This window comes from Canis lupus (assembly GCF_048164855.1).
Source record: "Canis lupus baileyi chromosome 15 unlocalized genomic scaffold, mCanLup2.hap1 SUPER_15_unloc_2, whole genome shotgun sequence".
In the NCBI taxonomy this organism is placed as follows: Eukaryota; Metazoa; Chordata; class Mammalia; order Carnivora; family Canidae; genus Canis; species Canis lupus.
The window spans coordinates 107,471-122,620 of record NW_027326421.1 but is presented as its reverse complement, the minus strand read 5'-3'; the positions used below and the strand labels follow the sequence as shown (position 1 = coordinate 122,620).

General features: G+C 45.6%; 1 protein-coding gene across 1 annotated transcript in view; it reads left to right on the top strand.

The window, feature by feature from the left end:
* The window catches only part of CREB3L2 (cAMP responsive element binding protein 3 like 2), a 117,751-nt gene extending 104,337 nt beyond the window's left edge, over positions 1-13,414 (top strand). The window contains exons 9-12 of the mRNA XM_072819018.1: positions 6,603-6,702; positions 6,983-7,109; positions 8,441-8,657; positions 10,314-13,414. Of these exons, the coding sequence (XP_072675119.1) occupies positions 6,603-6,702; positions 6,983-7,109; positions 8,441-8,657; positions 10,314-10,389 (520 nt within the window). The 3' untranslated portion in view covers positions 10,390-13,414. The remainder of the gene's footprint in view (positions 1-6,602; positions 6,703-6,982; positions 7,110-8,440; positions 8,658-10,313) is intronic.
* Positions 13,415-15,150: the final 1,736 nt, after the last annotated feature.

Here is a 15,150-nt window from a genome sequence, read left to right as displayed (position 1 = left end):
TATTCTGTTCCATTGATCTATGTGTCTGTTTTTGTGCCAGTACCACACTGTCTTGATGACCACAGCTTTGTAGTACAACCTGAAATCTGGCATTGTGATGCCCCCAGATATGGTTTTCTTTTTTAAAATTCCCCTGGCTATTCGGGGTCTTTTCTGATTCCACACAAATTTTAAAATAATTTGTTCTAACTCTCTGAAGAAAGTCCATGGTATTTTGATAGGGATTGCATTAAACGTGTAAATTGCCCCGGGTAACATTGACATTTTCACAATATTAATTCTGCCAATCTATGAGCATGGAATATTTTTCCATCTCTTTGTGTCTTCCTCAGTTTCTTTCAGAAGTGTTCTATAGTTTTTAGGGTATAGATCTTTTACCTCTTTGGTTAGGTTTATTCCTAGGTATCTTATGCTTTTGGGTGCAATTGTAAATGGGATTGACTCCTTAATTTCTCTTTCTTCAGTCTCATTGTTAGTGTATAGAGAGGTCACTGACTTCTGGGCATTGATTTGGTATCCTGCCATGCTGCCAAATTGCTGCATGAGTTCTAGCAATCTTGGGGTAGAGGCTTTTGGGTTTTCTATGTAGAGTATCATGTCATCGGTGAAGAGGGAGAGTTTGACTTCTTCTTTGCCAATTTGAATGCCTTTAATGTCTTTTTGTTGTCTGATTGCTGAGGCTAGGACTTCCAGTACTATGTTGAATAGCAGTGGTGAGAGTGGACATGCCTGTCTTGTTCCTGATCTTAGGGGAAAGGCTCCCAGTGCTTCCCCATTGAGAATGATATTTGCTGTGGGCTTTTCATAGATGGCTTTTAAGATGTCGAGGAATGTTCCCTCTATCCCTACACTCTGAAGAGTTTTGATCAGGAATGGATGCTGTATTTTGTCAAATGCTTTCTCTGCATCTAATGAGAGGATCATCTGGTTCTTGGTTTTTCTCTTGCTGATATGATGAATCACACTGATTGTTTTACGAGTGTTGAACCAGCCTTGTGTCCCAGGGATAAATCCTACTTGGTCGTGGTGAATAATTTTCTTAATGTACTGTTGGATCCTATTGGCTAGTATCTTGTTGAGAATTTTTGCATCCATGTTCATCAGGGATATTGGTCTATAATTCTCCTTTTGGGTGGGGTCTTTGTCTGGTTTTGGAATTAAGGTGATGCTGGCCTCATAGAACGAATTTGGAAGTACTCCATCTCTTTCTATCTTTCCAAACAGTTTTAGTAGAATAGGTATGATTTCTTCTTTAAACGTTTGATAGAATTCCCCTGGGAAGCCATCTGGCCCTGGACTTTTGTGTCTTGGGAGGTTTTTGATGACTGCTTCAATTTCCTCCCTGGTTATTGGCCTGTTCAGGTTTTCTATTTCTTCCTGTTCCAGTTTTGGTAGTTTGTGGCTTTCCAGGAATGCATCCATTTCTTCTAGATTGCCTAATTTTTTTGGCATATAGCTGTTCATAATATGTTTTTAAAATTGTTTGTATTTCCTTGGTGTTGGTAGTGATCTCTCCTTTCTCATTCATGATTTTATTAATTTGAGTCTTCTCTCTCTTCTTTTTAATAAGGCTGGCTAATGGTTTATCTATCTTAATTCTTTCAAAGAACCAACTCCTGGTTCTGTTGATCTGTTCCACAGTTCTTCTGGTCTCGATTTCATTGAGTTCTACTCAAATCTTTATTAACTCTCTTCTTCTGCTGGGTGTAGGATCTATTTGTTGTTTTTTCTCTAGCTCCTTTATGTGTAAGGTTAGCTTCTGTATTTGAGTTCTTTCCAGTTTTTGAATGGATGCTTGTATTAGTTACATGTCTTTGAGACAGTTTTTTAGTATCTCAGTGTATAGAGTTCCTAGAGCTCAATCAGTGGATGTTCAGTTACTGTTAATTTCCTTTCCTTATGACAAAAATGAGTGTTTCTCTTGAATGAATGAATATATATGAATGTCCCAGACTTGATTGGATCATAGAAATCTGTTTAGATTTGGGGATGGATGAGTTCAATCACCTTCCTTGGGTGAAGTCACTCGGAGTTGCTGATTGATGGGCTTCAGAGTGTCATCATTTCCACCATCAGTTCAGTTCACCTTCACTGATCTGAGTAGGAGAAGCAGCAGCAAATAGCACATTATGTCACTATTCCTTTCCACCAAAATTTCAAGCTAAAATTTCTATTTTTATTATTAAAGGTTTTATTTATTTATTCATGATAGACACAGAGAGAGAGACAGAGACAGAGACATAGGCAGAGAGAGAAGCAGGCTCCATGCAGGAAGCCTGATGTGGGACTCGATCCCGGGACTTGGGGATCACACCCTGAGCCAAAGGCAGACACTCAACCGCTGAGCCACCCAGGTGTCCCTAAAAATTATATTTTTAAACTACATGTTTGCTCATCTCAAAGAGTTGGATTATAAACTGTTAGAAATCAGGGACCATTAAACAACTATTTTCTTTCTTTTTAAAAAAATTTTTTAAAGATTTTATTTATGTATTCATGAGAGACACAGAGAGAGAGAGAGAGGCAGAGGGAGAAGCAGGCTCCATGCAGGGAGCCCAATGCGGGACTCGATCCAGGGTCTCCAGGATCACACCCTGGGCTGTAGGTGGTGCTAAACCGCTGCGCCACCAGAGCTGCCCTAAACAACTATTTTCATTTGCAGTAGATTCAGAATATAATTATCTTGAGTTTGGAGAAGATGTGCTGCTGAATGCCAAGTAAACGCATACAACTGGAAAACATCAAGCCTTCCTTCTCCCCCAGCCAGACTTAAGCAGCTCTTCTTCCGAACCCATAGCACTTTGTCCCGGTAGCAAGAGATCTCAACTTGAGGCTCAGACACTTTATCACTGGTGTTTCAGTGTGTCTGTTATGTTAAAGGTCTGCTTTCAGGGGATGCAAAGGAGCCTTCTGGGAGACTTTTCAGCCTAGGGAAGGGAGTATCAGGCCTAGTGTTCTCAGCCAGAAATTTAAAGGAAGGAGTGATTCCAAGTAATTTGTTTGTTTTGTTGTTGGTGGTGGTGGTGGTGTTTTGGTTTGGTTTGGTTTGGTGTTTTGCACTGTAAAGGCAGGGCAAGCAGCCAGAACAGGCAGGGAGGAAGTGTAGGATGGTCATGGGTGAATAAGGTTGGTTGGTAAAATATGGAAATGGTTTCACTTTAAAAGTCACCTTAGGGGATCCCTGGGTGGCGCAGCAGTTTGGCACCTGCCTTTGGCCCAGGGCACGATCCTGGAGACCCGGGATCGAATCCCACATCGGGCTCCCGGTGCATGGAGCCTGCTTCTCCCTCTGCCTGTGTCTCTCCCTCTCTCTCTCTCTCTCTCTCTCTCTGTGTGACTATCATAAATAAATAAAAATTAAAAAAAAAATCACCTTAGGACTTGGGAGCAAAGGGAGATAGCTTTGCTAACATCTGGAAAGCTGCTGTCTAACCGAAGCCTGGATGGAGAGGTGCACAGAGCCCAGCTGGGCTTGAATACCTCGGGCTGCTAGCTCAGGCTGCAGGAGTGTCCCGTGGGAGTTGAGGTGCACCACCCTCCCACCCAAAGTGGCAGCTGTTGCTTCAAGACATGACTTCTCAGCAGCAAGCTAGGAAACTGGGAGGCCCCTTTCCATAGTGTGGCAGGCAGTAAAAACATTAATCAGTGCCACAGGAGGAGGCCAGATGGTGAGAGAAAAGGGTTTAGGCCCATTGGTCAAGTACAAGTCTTCTCTGTGGGCTCACCTGTATATCTGCTCTGGGAATCCCAGAAGACAGCAAGGAGAACCCAGTGAAGGCTTTGGGGACAGCACCACAGATGGTGGTCAATAAAATACAAGCTACTGCCAGCCCCCTCTTAGGTCTACAAGCATGAATGCTCACCCAGGAAGTGGGTGCATGCATGAGGTCACTTAGCACCCAGTCTTGGAAGTCTTATGCTAGCAAATAAGAATGGGGGAGAAGTGGTGGGAGAAGAGGAAAAAACTTGCTGCGTTATGTGATCATTTAGTTATGAGCTCTTTTTTTCCCTTTTTTTTTCTCAGCTTCGTCGAAGTATAATTGACAAATCTGTTATTTATAAAGTATACATGATGATTTGATATATGCATGCATTGTGAAAGTATTCCTCGCATCGAGTTAATTAATGCATCCGTCATCTCACATATTTACCTTTTTTGCTTTTAATTTTCTAGTGAGTGCATTTTAGTTCAACTCTCTTAGCAAATTTCAGTCATCCATTACGGTGTTACAGAGCATAGTTATTATGTTGTACATTAGATCCTCAGACCTTATTCATCTCATAGCTGAAAGTCTGTATCCTTTTACCAACCTCTCCCTAGTTCTCCCAACCCCTAGCCCTTGGTACCTACTTTTCTATTCTGTTTCAACTTAAAAATAATTTTGGGGGGGCAGCCCAGGTGGCTCGGCAGTTTAGCGCCACCATCAGCCCAGGGCGTGACCCTGGAGACCCCGGATTGAGTCCCACGTTGGGCTCCCTGCATGGAGCCTGCTTCTCCCTCTGCCTGTGTCTCTGCCTCTTTCTCTCTGTGTGTCTCTCATGAATAAATAAATCTTTAAATAATAATAATAATAATTTTTTTAAGGTTCCATGTACAAGTGATTCCATACGGTGTTTTTTTTTCCCCCTCTGGCTTATTTCACTTAGCACAGTGCCCTCCAGATTCATCACCCATATTTTCACAAATGACAGGCATGTAAGAGGAATTTAAAATAATCATACTCTCCATATGTCTCAGCCTTGAGTAATATACAGAACACCTTTAGAGAACATGTTCCCTGAATATATATAAACCAGGTCCAAACTACATGTGGTTATACTTCTAGATAATAATGAACAACAACAGGGATCCCTGGGTGGCGCAGCGGTTTGGCGCCTGCCTTTGGCCCAGGGCGCGATCCTGGAGCCCCGGGATCGAATCCCATGTCAGGCTCCCGGTGCATGGAGCCTGCTTCTCCCTCTGCCTGTGTCTCTGCCTCTCTCTCTCTCTGTGTGTGACTATCATAAATCAATAATAATAATAATAAAAGAACAACAACAAAAAATGAACAAGGTACTAAAAAGACCTTCATTTTAATAGAATTTAAATTAATAATATTGGTTAATGGGATGAAAGGTTTTGTTTTGTTTAAATTAAATTCACCAGGACCACAAGGGGGTTTTTTGGTTTTGTTTTATTTTGCTTTTGAGTTCAGAAGGCCTCTGCCCCATGTGCTGTGGACTGCCCCAAATTCTGCCCCCAGTCTTAGCCAGCTAGCTGTTGAAAGCAGTGTCATCCTATGGCAAAGCCGTCCCTGCTTCGCTTACACCCCGGGACAATTCTTTTCATTGGCACTTGTCAGGTTGCAAGTTGCAAACTCTGGAAGACCAGCTTGTCCTTCTAGCGCTTGAAGGCTCTTCAGGAGGTAGATTGTATCAAGAGGCAGGTTCTCTGGAAGAGCCCAGAACTCTGCAAATGAGTGATTTGCTGATGTTTCCCAATGAACTTGTCTGGCTTTCTGATGTGACATCACAGCATGAATTTTTTGAAAATTTCTGAGACTCAAGAAGAAGCATCTGCTTATAAAATCTTTCCACTTTGCTATGTGCATAGGGCTTGGGAAAAGGGGTGAGGCAAGGAGAAGCTTCAGCTCTAGGCTGCTCACAACGATTTATCCCTGAGCCTCTGATTCAGGAGGCTGTAAGATCCTATTCTACGGCTTGGAGTGTTCAGAATTTGCAAAGAATGTCACCATCTGCTCTCTCTGTGACCTGATGTCATACAGACCAGAATATCGTACTCTCATCCCAAACCCTTTCCTTTTAAGGGTATGCACGGTTGTCCAATTTTAGGGAGAGGATAACTCTTTTTTTCCTCCTGCTCCTCATCTCTTTCTGGAGAAGGATCAGAGTCTGTATGGGAGGATGGTTGCCGAGCTCCCTGGCTCCAAGCATAAATCCAGTTGAGCAGGCTTCTTTGCTCTGTTGCATTTATTGGGCTTCATTTCTAACTGTAGCAATGCTGTGAGCCTTCAAGGACCCGGGGCTTGAGGTGCCTCTGGCTGTGCCTCCCTGCCATTCTTGTTTTCCCTCTCTTTCTCCTCAGATTTGCCATCTGAGTGACTGTTGCTCACTGATACTGCTTCCATTTCCAATGATGGCCACCACCTGTGGCCACTCCTTCAGGTCTCTGGGGCGTTTTCTTCTCTTTGCTTTTTCCTTTTCTTACATCTTCTTATGTCTAGTGGGTAAATGAGTTCTCCTTGTACCACCATTACCTGTCCATCAAAATGTTCTTTTTGGTTTTTCTTTCTCAGTGGCTGACAGACAAGTTGCAGCATGTCAGGGATAATTCAGGGCATTGACCTCTTATTCAGAACAGCACAAGAATTGGCCAGGCTGTTAAAGTGGGCTCATTCCAAGCTCTGGGAAGCTCTGCAACATGGGGGCCCAAAGGCACTGGTGTCCGTATCTCCCTCCAAATGAGACTTTCCCCTCGGTACTGTGTTCAAATTCAGACACGAAGCTATGGCAGCTTCACTGGAGCATGGGGGCAGAGGTCACCTAAAAGCATTCACCTCCATCTCAATTCTCTTCATGGCTTTGATTTGTCGTGTATGCAGAACCCTCCTGCAGCAGCTGCAAAAGCTTCAGACTTTGGTGATGGGCAAGGTTTCGCGCACCTGCAAGTTGGCCGGCACACAGACTGGCACGTGCCTCATGGTGAGTTTCCCAAAGGGACAGCACCACGCATGCCCTGGCCTACCTCCTAGTCTCCAGTCTGTCCCCAGCTTGCCTAGTCCAGGCGAGGTTGGAGGAGTCGTGCACCTCACTCTGAGAGGAAGTTTCTTTGCTGTGACGTTCCCGAGGTTTACCTGTTGGCTTAGTCCAGCCTGGTGAAGGGGAGCCTGTCTCCCTGGACCTCCTGGGTGTTGCGGGGCTAGAGGTTTGCTCTGAGGATCCTGGAATTGACAGCTCCCTGTGTTCTCTCCTCCCCCTGCAGGTGGTTGTGCTATGCTTTGCTGTTGCATTTGGCAGCTTCTTTCAGGGCTACGGGCCCTATCCTTCTGCCACCAAGATGGCTCTGCCCAGCCAGCACTCTGTGCAGGAGCCGTATACAGCCTCTGTTGGTAAGATAGCACTCAGCAACTCGTAAAGTACCATGCTGAATTTCTCTGGAGCTTTCTGAAAGCTCAACATTCTGAAGGAAGTCTGAGGAGAAAGTCTAATCTTTAAAAAGTGGTCAAAGCGTAGCTTCTCCATTGAAGGGGTGGGGTCTGGTGCCCAGGCTTCGGGGTCCCTAAGGCACCAGTGGGAATTCTCTAGAGCTTGGCAGAGTCACTTCACAAACTCTTGCTCTATGTTCCCTAGCAAATTCTGAGGTTTCCTTTTTGAGCTCTGATAAGGGGGAGGGATGTGAATTTGGGGATGAGTAAATAGAGGGGGACATTAAGCTCTCCATGACATTTTAAAGGACCTCCTGTATTTCTACTTCCACTCAGTGGAATTATATGTTACCGTAGTAAGAATTCGTGAAATGAATCTGTCCGTCTTACACAACAGTATGGCCAAGATTTACAGACTCAGGTGTTAGAGAAGAAGTGTGTGATAGCCTCACCTAGATCGATGATCCAAGCGTGCAGGAAATAATGAAGTGGCCTCTGGGGACCATTATATATACGCGAATACACATATCCACTAATAATAATGAGTGTGGGATTGGGGATACTGGCACACTCTTTGCAGTTCTGAAAGGTCTCTGGTCTTCACCAGGTGGTTGTAGCCCTGCCAGGTTTATGACAGAAATGCTAGCATTTCAACCAAATAATTTCAGTGATCTCTTGGGAAATTCTTTTTTCCCTAAGGGAATGTATCTGTAAATTTAGATGGAAGCCAATGAGAGCAGAGTTTCTGTGTTGTAGAAAATTTGCTACAGAGCCATCTAGCTATGCAACTATACTATAAAACAAAGAAACTGTCTCTGTCATTTGATTTATGGCTTTGGTTTTGTGGCTTCTCTCCGGTTTCTAAATGAAAATGCAGTTTTCCGCCCTTGTACCTTCTCTCCATGCAAGACCAACTCATTAGAAATGTTTCTTATTTTAGCTGGTCTGGACATCTTCAAGTATTTGACTCCATTCTTCATGAATTGTTTCCCCCAGATGGTTATGGGTGGGCAAGGAGGGGAGTTTTATTTTCAAAGCAATGGGGGTGGCAGTTTGCTTCATGTTTGTTTGCTTTTCTATTGTTCTTCCAGCACTGTATAATTGGTATAATTTTTCAATGCACAAAACTCTGAAACCCTGAAGCCTTTATGGAAAGTCAACTCTAGCTGGCACCCTCAGTTCTGGGCAAAAGGACCCACAAATTATCATCTGCTTCCAGCCCTAGGCATTGAGTGAGGGGATGTGATAAACCCTGTGGTCTCTCCCTAACACCTCTTATTTTGCTCTGTCCTCAGTGAGATCCAGGAATCTGCTGATCTATGAGGAACATTCTCCCCTGGAGGAGCCGTTGAGCCCAGCCTCGGCTGGGGAACTTGGGCATTGGGACAGAGGGTCCTCCCTGCTCAGGGCATCAGGGTTGGAGACCAGGCCTGATGTGGATCTTCCCCATTTCATTATCTCAAATGAGACCAGCCTGGAGAAATCGGTGCTGTTGGAGCTACAGCAGCACTTGTGAGTCAAGAACACACACAGATGCAACTCCTCTAATGATGATGGGTTGTGAGTCAGCAACCCGGAATGTGGGGTGTAGACTTTCCCATAGGCCCAGTCCAAACCCTGGGTTCTTTCAGGACCTATTTTCAGGACCTGGGACTCTGAAGAGTTTACTACTTGCCAACAGCTGCTCTTAGTAGACATGGGGTGGGGGTGAGGGGAAAAACCTAGGGTGAGCTGCCCCCATGTCTGCTTTGTCACTGGGGAGCTGGCCGTGGTGCCTGCAAGGAGTGGCAAAGGGCTTGACTCCCACCTTCCTCCCCATAAAGCCTCATAAGTAAACACAGAGCCCACCTTAGCAGTGTGCTTGCTATGCAGGTACAGCCTTAGGACACCTTCCCTACCTTCCTTCGAACTAGAGATACATATATGTTATGCTATATGTTCATATACAGTTTTATGACATATATAAATAACATGTATTAATTATATATTTTTATTGAGGGGCATCCTTTGAGAGGCATTGCGCATAAACATGTTTCCATGTTGAAAATAAGACTGGGCTCCAATTCTCCATGAGTTGTTTCTTTAGGTAGTTGCAGGGTCGGGGGGAGTCTTTTTGTAAACATAAAGGCTTATAGGATGGCCAGATATTGTTATTGTGCTGGGGGAGGTTCCTGAAAATGCCAAACAGCATGGGAAGGAGGGTCTGCATGCACACTCCTGGTTACACATGCTGTGGTTGCTGATCGAGCTTAATTCCCCCTTGTGCTTCCCAGAAATGATGCTATTCCAAAGCAAGTGCTCCCCCGCTTGAAGATTCTACTTTGGATTCCTCAGCTTTTTTCCCCTAAAGCTGTGGGGAAGGTTTATAATTGCATGTACTTTTATATGTTTACATTATACATGCATATTTAACATTTACCAGCACTTACTCCCTTAAGTACTGTACCGACGTGATATATAAATCCTTTTAAATACTGTAAGAGTCTAGGCATTATTATTTATTTCCATCACAGAGAAATTTGTAGAGATGCCACTGGGAGCTGTAGAAGACTTAGCTGCTTGATTACATGGCTCATACCACAAGTCTTCTCCCCTCTTGGCTCAATATTCAGGGCCCACTGAAAATCTCACTTGTTCTGGGGTGTCTCCCAGATACCAAAGCCCTCATAGCCCTCGTCTGAGTACCTAGAGGCTTTCTAGGCTGTTGTACAATTTGATTACATTTATTTTCTGTTACGTGTTTAGTATTATTTCAGGTTAGCTTTTTTAAAAAAAAAATTATCTGAGTTATTAGTATTCTAGACCAGGAATTGGACTCTATCCTTTTATTTTCTTCTTTCCAGAGCCTAGCATAGGGCTCGCCATCATCAGTAGATACATTCACTTAAAGCAATTTGTGGCAAATCAGCATCAAGCCACAATGCTTATCTTCTGGGTTGGGATGTCTCCTCTTGGGTTGGGATAAAGGGAGGAACACGACCGAGCGCATGGGCTGGTAGCTGGAGACTGGGAACAGAGGGTTGCTAGTTGGTGGGAAAAAGAGGAGAACCCACTTGGGCTCGCCCGCAAAGTTGTAGTCATGGAATGATTGTGTCATATGCCCAAGCTTGAGAATCAGAGTTGTTAGTTGGTGACTGAGATTCTTTTCTCCTTTTGGTATCTTTCCAGGGTCAGCGCCAAACTGGAGGGGAATGAGACACTAAAAGTTGTAGAACTCGACAGAAGAGTGAACGCCACCTTCTGAGGAGGCTGTCTCCACCTCCCTCTTTCTCTTCACTCTGCTTTCACATCCCCAAATCACCTTTGTCATAAGCTTTCCCTTTTTGCCTTTTATCTGGACGAAGACATGGATGAGCAGTCATGGCTTTGGATGAGAGGATAGCCTGGGATTTCCACCTGCAGTGAGAGAGCTCCTTCCCCTCCATCACATGCCCCCCTGAACAGGGGAGCCCGTGGCATCCCTCCCTCCCTCTTGCTTACTGACATAGGAAATTATTTTAGGATCGAGGCTGGGATGGGACGAGCAGGCTCATTTCTACCAATAGTGCCAAAAATATACAGCCTGATTTTCACTGTGGGTTGTGACCACCTCTCTGAAGATGAGATGACTCTTGTTTCTATGAGACCCCAGACTCCAGCCACAAAAACACCAGGATACCTGCTGGGATCTGGCAAAGCACTGACTGACGTCCTGCCTTCTTGGCCTTGATCTCCCATGTGTCTGCCCCCCACAGCCCCTTCATGAGTACCCCTGCCACTGGGCCCCTCCCGAGCCCTCGCACATCGTCCTCCCCGCACTGGAGCGAGGGCTCCCCTCCCCATTCTCAGGCCGCAAGTGCAATGCCTGAAGGAATCAGGCTTCTCTACTCCAGGCGAACCTGCCCCATCTTGTTGCTTGTAGGACATCCCCACAACCTGCGTCCCCACACACCCATAGGTCTGCCTCCCCAGCTTCTCCTCCCCATTTGTAAATAGTATTTATTAGCTCGCTGAGGCTTCCTGCTAGCAGCCACGCTGAAAAGATCTGACGCCTCCCTCCAAACTGGCAGTGTTCTGTTGGCCTTGGGACCTTGGAGGGTACCCTAAGCCCTGGGATCCCCAATCCTCCAGATGCCTTTTTTTCCCCTCTTCCTCCTGTTCCTCCCTCCTCCTCCTCCCCCTTCTACAGCTGGAGGCCTATAATTCTAGTTGGGAAATCCCCTTAAGCTCTTGTCCTCCTACAGAATGGAGTCAGAGGGAAAGATGGAGGGATGCCTTAATCAGGTCTGTGGCTCTAGGGTCAGATGCTTTTTCTGTCATCTTCCCATAAGAGAAGGGAATCCTTGTCCCTGATAATAGGCGATTTGGACAACCTGGCTGGCTTGCCTCTCCACACCTGCTCCTAGTGCCCTCCTCCCCAGCCCCCTACACTTCTGCTTTACCCTCCTTCTGCCTCAACACAGGGGGTGGGTCTGAGGCCTGGGGTGGGAGCAGGTGACTTTGTTTAGTCACAGTCTTACCTTTTGTGGTCAGGTTTGGCTACTTTGCAGCTTACCCAAAGAGATACAACCTAAACCCCCCAACCTACTTTTTTTTTTTTTTTTTGTAATGATTAAAAGTAACTTTTGTAGCTAAAAAAGAATTCTTTCCTCTTTCATACAAATAAGAAATGGAAATTGCCTTTTTATTGTATAGTGTAGAAGATTCCCTTTCAGTGTTTTCCCCTAGCTTGTGAAAGATTTTGTGTAATCTTTTTTTGCTTATTTTATCTTTGCTTATTATTTTGTATTTTATTTTTAGTAGTAGCTGAAGGTCCTTTAGCTTTAACTCCTCGCTTGCTCTCTCTCACTCTGTGTTTGGTCTACACTGTCATTGAAACCTGCATTTACACAGGATTAAGCCCTTACCTGGGCCTTCCATTCCATATCAGATGCAGGATTTGGTGTCATTAAGCATTTGCCATCATACCTCATAAGCAGATCCCTGCTTTGTCTGCCTTGGTACACCTGGGGCTCCCTGGGAGTGGTTCTGCGCTCTCTCTTTTTCTGCTGTGGTAGAGAGGGTTCCAGACCAGGGGAGATGCCAACTGTGTCTTCTTGGCCGTGTGTAAAGCTGGATTGGGGCAGCTGTCTGCAGTCTCACAACCCCTTACCTTGGCCACGGAGAGCAGAGGCCATCTGAGCTGTGCGGGAAGGGGGGTTACCAGCGTGCCCCCCACCCCTGGCTCTCTCCTTTCCATTCCCTCCTTCTCTTCTGCTCTAGATCTTACTGGGCCTGGCTGCTGTCAGGTAGCCATGGGCTGCTGCCGACCCATCCCTCTCTTTAAAATACCATATAATTACCAGGCAAAGGCAGCCTGTGGGGCCCTAAGAAGGTAAAAAGAATGAACTCAAGTAGTATTTGGTCAACGAGAAAGGAAAGGTTTTATAAGTAAGGGCAGACATGTGAGAATGGGTCATCCTACCCACCTGCTGCAAGGGAACCAGATCAGGCTTTGAAGGCTCCTGGATCAGCCAGGGTGGGAGAGCTGCTCTTCCGAATGAGGCCGGAGAAGGGAAAGGCTGGCCAACCTCCAGTCTCTGCCCTTAGTGTCCTGAGGATTTTATTTTCTGCCCCACCTACCTTTCCTTGTCGTCCCCTTCTGCAGACCTCCACACGGCAGGGTGTTCTCTCTGGGAAGCCGTTCTTCCAGGACTGAATCTGTATCTAGAGACAGGAGACATCCACTTGGGTGCTCAGATGGCCATGTTCAGGGGGTTCCAAGAGCCAACCCTGCTCTGTTTTGAGAAAAACCTCTGCCCTGCACTCCCTGCTTCGGCAAATCAAGGGAACTAAAGATTTACCTTTAGGAGGATGCCATGGGGTCAGGACGATGTAGAGGAATCAGATAATGCCAAGTGATTAAGGGCTGTGTGCTCGTTGGCTTTTCTGGGGTGAAGCCCTGCAATAGACCAGTCGGCAATACCTGGTTAGCCCTGAAGAGTTCAAGCAGACTTTCAGACTCGAGTTTTGAAAGGCATGAGACTGTTAGCATCACTATGAACCATAAATAATAAATAGGTTACTCATTAATACATTAATTATATTTTCTGTCATGTGAACAGCGTTTCCTCTTGCCTCTCTTTGATTACCCCGGTGAAGGAGGTGTCTTGCAAACATTCAAAGAACAAGCACCTTTTCACTGGCTGAGCCCCAATAAGCCAAGCCCCCCCAGCTTGGCCCTTTCCCCAGCTCTTGACCCTATACTTAAAAATGGATGCTGGAGATGAAAGGCCCCAGTGCCAATTTAAGAAGGAATTTCTGTGAAGTGTGAGGACTCTAGAGCCTCGATCACATAAAGAGAGTGTTATGTAAAAATCTGACAGCTGAACTAGGTTGCTCCTTTTGTGTGCGTGGGGGTGGGGTGGGGGTGGGGAGGTGAGGTTTGACACCAGCGTAGGCAAAATTAGATAACTTTTTCACTAATAAAAATGATATTGATTCGGAGAACTAATTTGTAGGTTGTGAAAGAAGCTTGTAGCTCAACTTATTTACAAACCAACTATAATTACCACGTTTTTCTTCCTTCCTAAATCTCACAGTTGAGCCTGAATGCCAAAGGAGGGCGGTGAAGCTCATGCGCCCATAGAGCAGGAGTGTTGAAGTGATTCATCCTTATTCTGGCAACAAGGCGGTGTCCAGAATTCTGGTCACATGTGTTTCATTAAAATTTGTCAACACTTCATGGCTCCTTTCTTCCATGTCCTCAGACCAAGCAAAACCACAAAGAGAGAATCAGAGGCCTCTTGGGGACGGCTCTGGAACACACATGTCCTGTAGGGTGTGTACTTGAGCATGACGTACAAATTGAGACATCCCGCTCTTGGCTGAATCAATGGACCATCGGTGCTGGTCTTGCTGACATGGGGAGATGGAGGAGAAGGCTTTCAGAGCTATTGCCTTTGCATGCTTTTCAGCTGAGGCAATTAGGGGAAGGGTGATAGCCTGAGCCCCTCTGGGAGGCCAGTTACAGGAGAGACTGAGTGGAGCAGCCGGAGCGGATTTCAGGTTTCCCACGCAGTCAGCTAGTCAGTCGTAGGACTTTTCAGTTTACTGAGGCAAGAGTGCTGTCTGGAGCCCTAGCGATTGTTGGGGAGTTAAGGGGGCTGAGGAGATTTCATCAATCATTAGCTATTCCAAAGACAAAATACCGGGTCTCTCTCTTCCCCTCCTGACACATACGCACAGTCCCCCTGTGGCTCTAAACCCTGTCTTACATGTACTTTATGCGTATCCTCCAGGATGACCGAGGCCTCCTTCATCCCTGGGAGATTTTACAGCTAGCCTTGCAGTATTAGACTGAAGTGAGCGTGGGGACAGGACTTTTTCCAAAGGCCCAAAAATGGTTTCCTAAAAGTGAGCCATGGTCAGATTTGCACATCAGGGGGAAAGAAATAGGGTTCGGTCCATCAGGAAAATCCCACTCTGCAAAGCTGCAGTCACATCAAAACAACAGCAAGCTTGGATCAAAGTTATCATAAATCATCACAGCAGAATATTTTCTCAGGGCCAAGGAACCTGGCCCATTTGATGATTAATGCCCAATCTCATGGTGGCCACAGAGCCTATACTTAGTGCAGGAAAAAATCGAGGTGTGGGTTCATTTTGTCATTTTGGGCATCATAATTCAGGAAAGCTTTATTTTTGTCTGTGTTTTGAGAAGAGTGGGAAATAATATTTCTTGAGCCCTTATTCAGTGCTGGGTATTGTGCGTCATAAATTGACTTTTAATTTTATGGACAGAGAAAATGGCAACTAGTTACCAGGAGATAGATCAACCCCTGAGGGATACAAGGAAGTACAGTTCGTGGGTTCAGCTGGGCAGATTCCTCTCTATGAACTTGTAAGGTTCTCTGGGCAGGAAACACAGTGTCTGCTCCCTATGCTGGCCCCGCCGTGCAACCTTCGGTTCTGTGCTTCCTGCTGGAAGTATCCACCAGATGTTCCTCTCCGGTCTTGTGCATCCAATGTTCTGTGAATTCCAGCT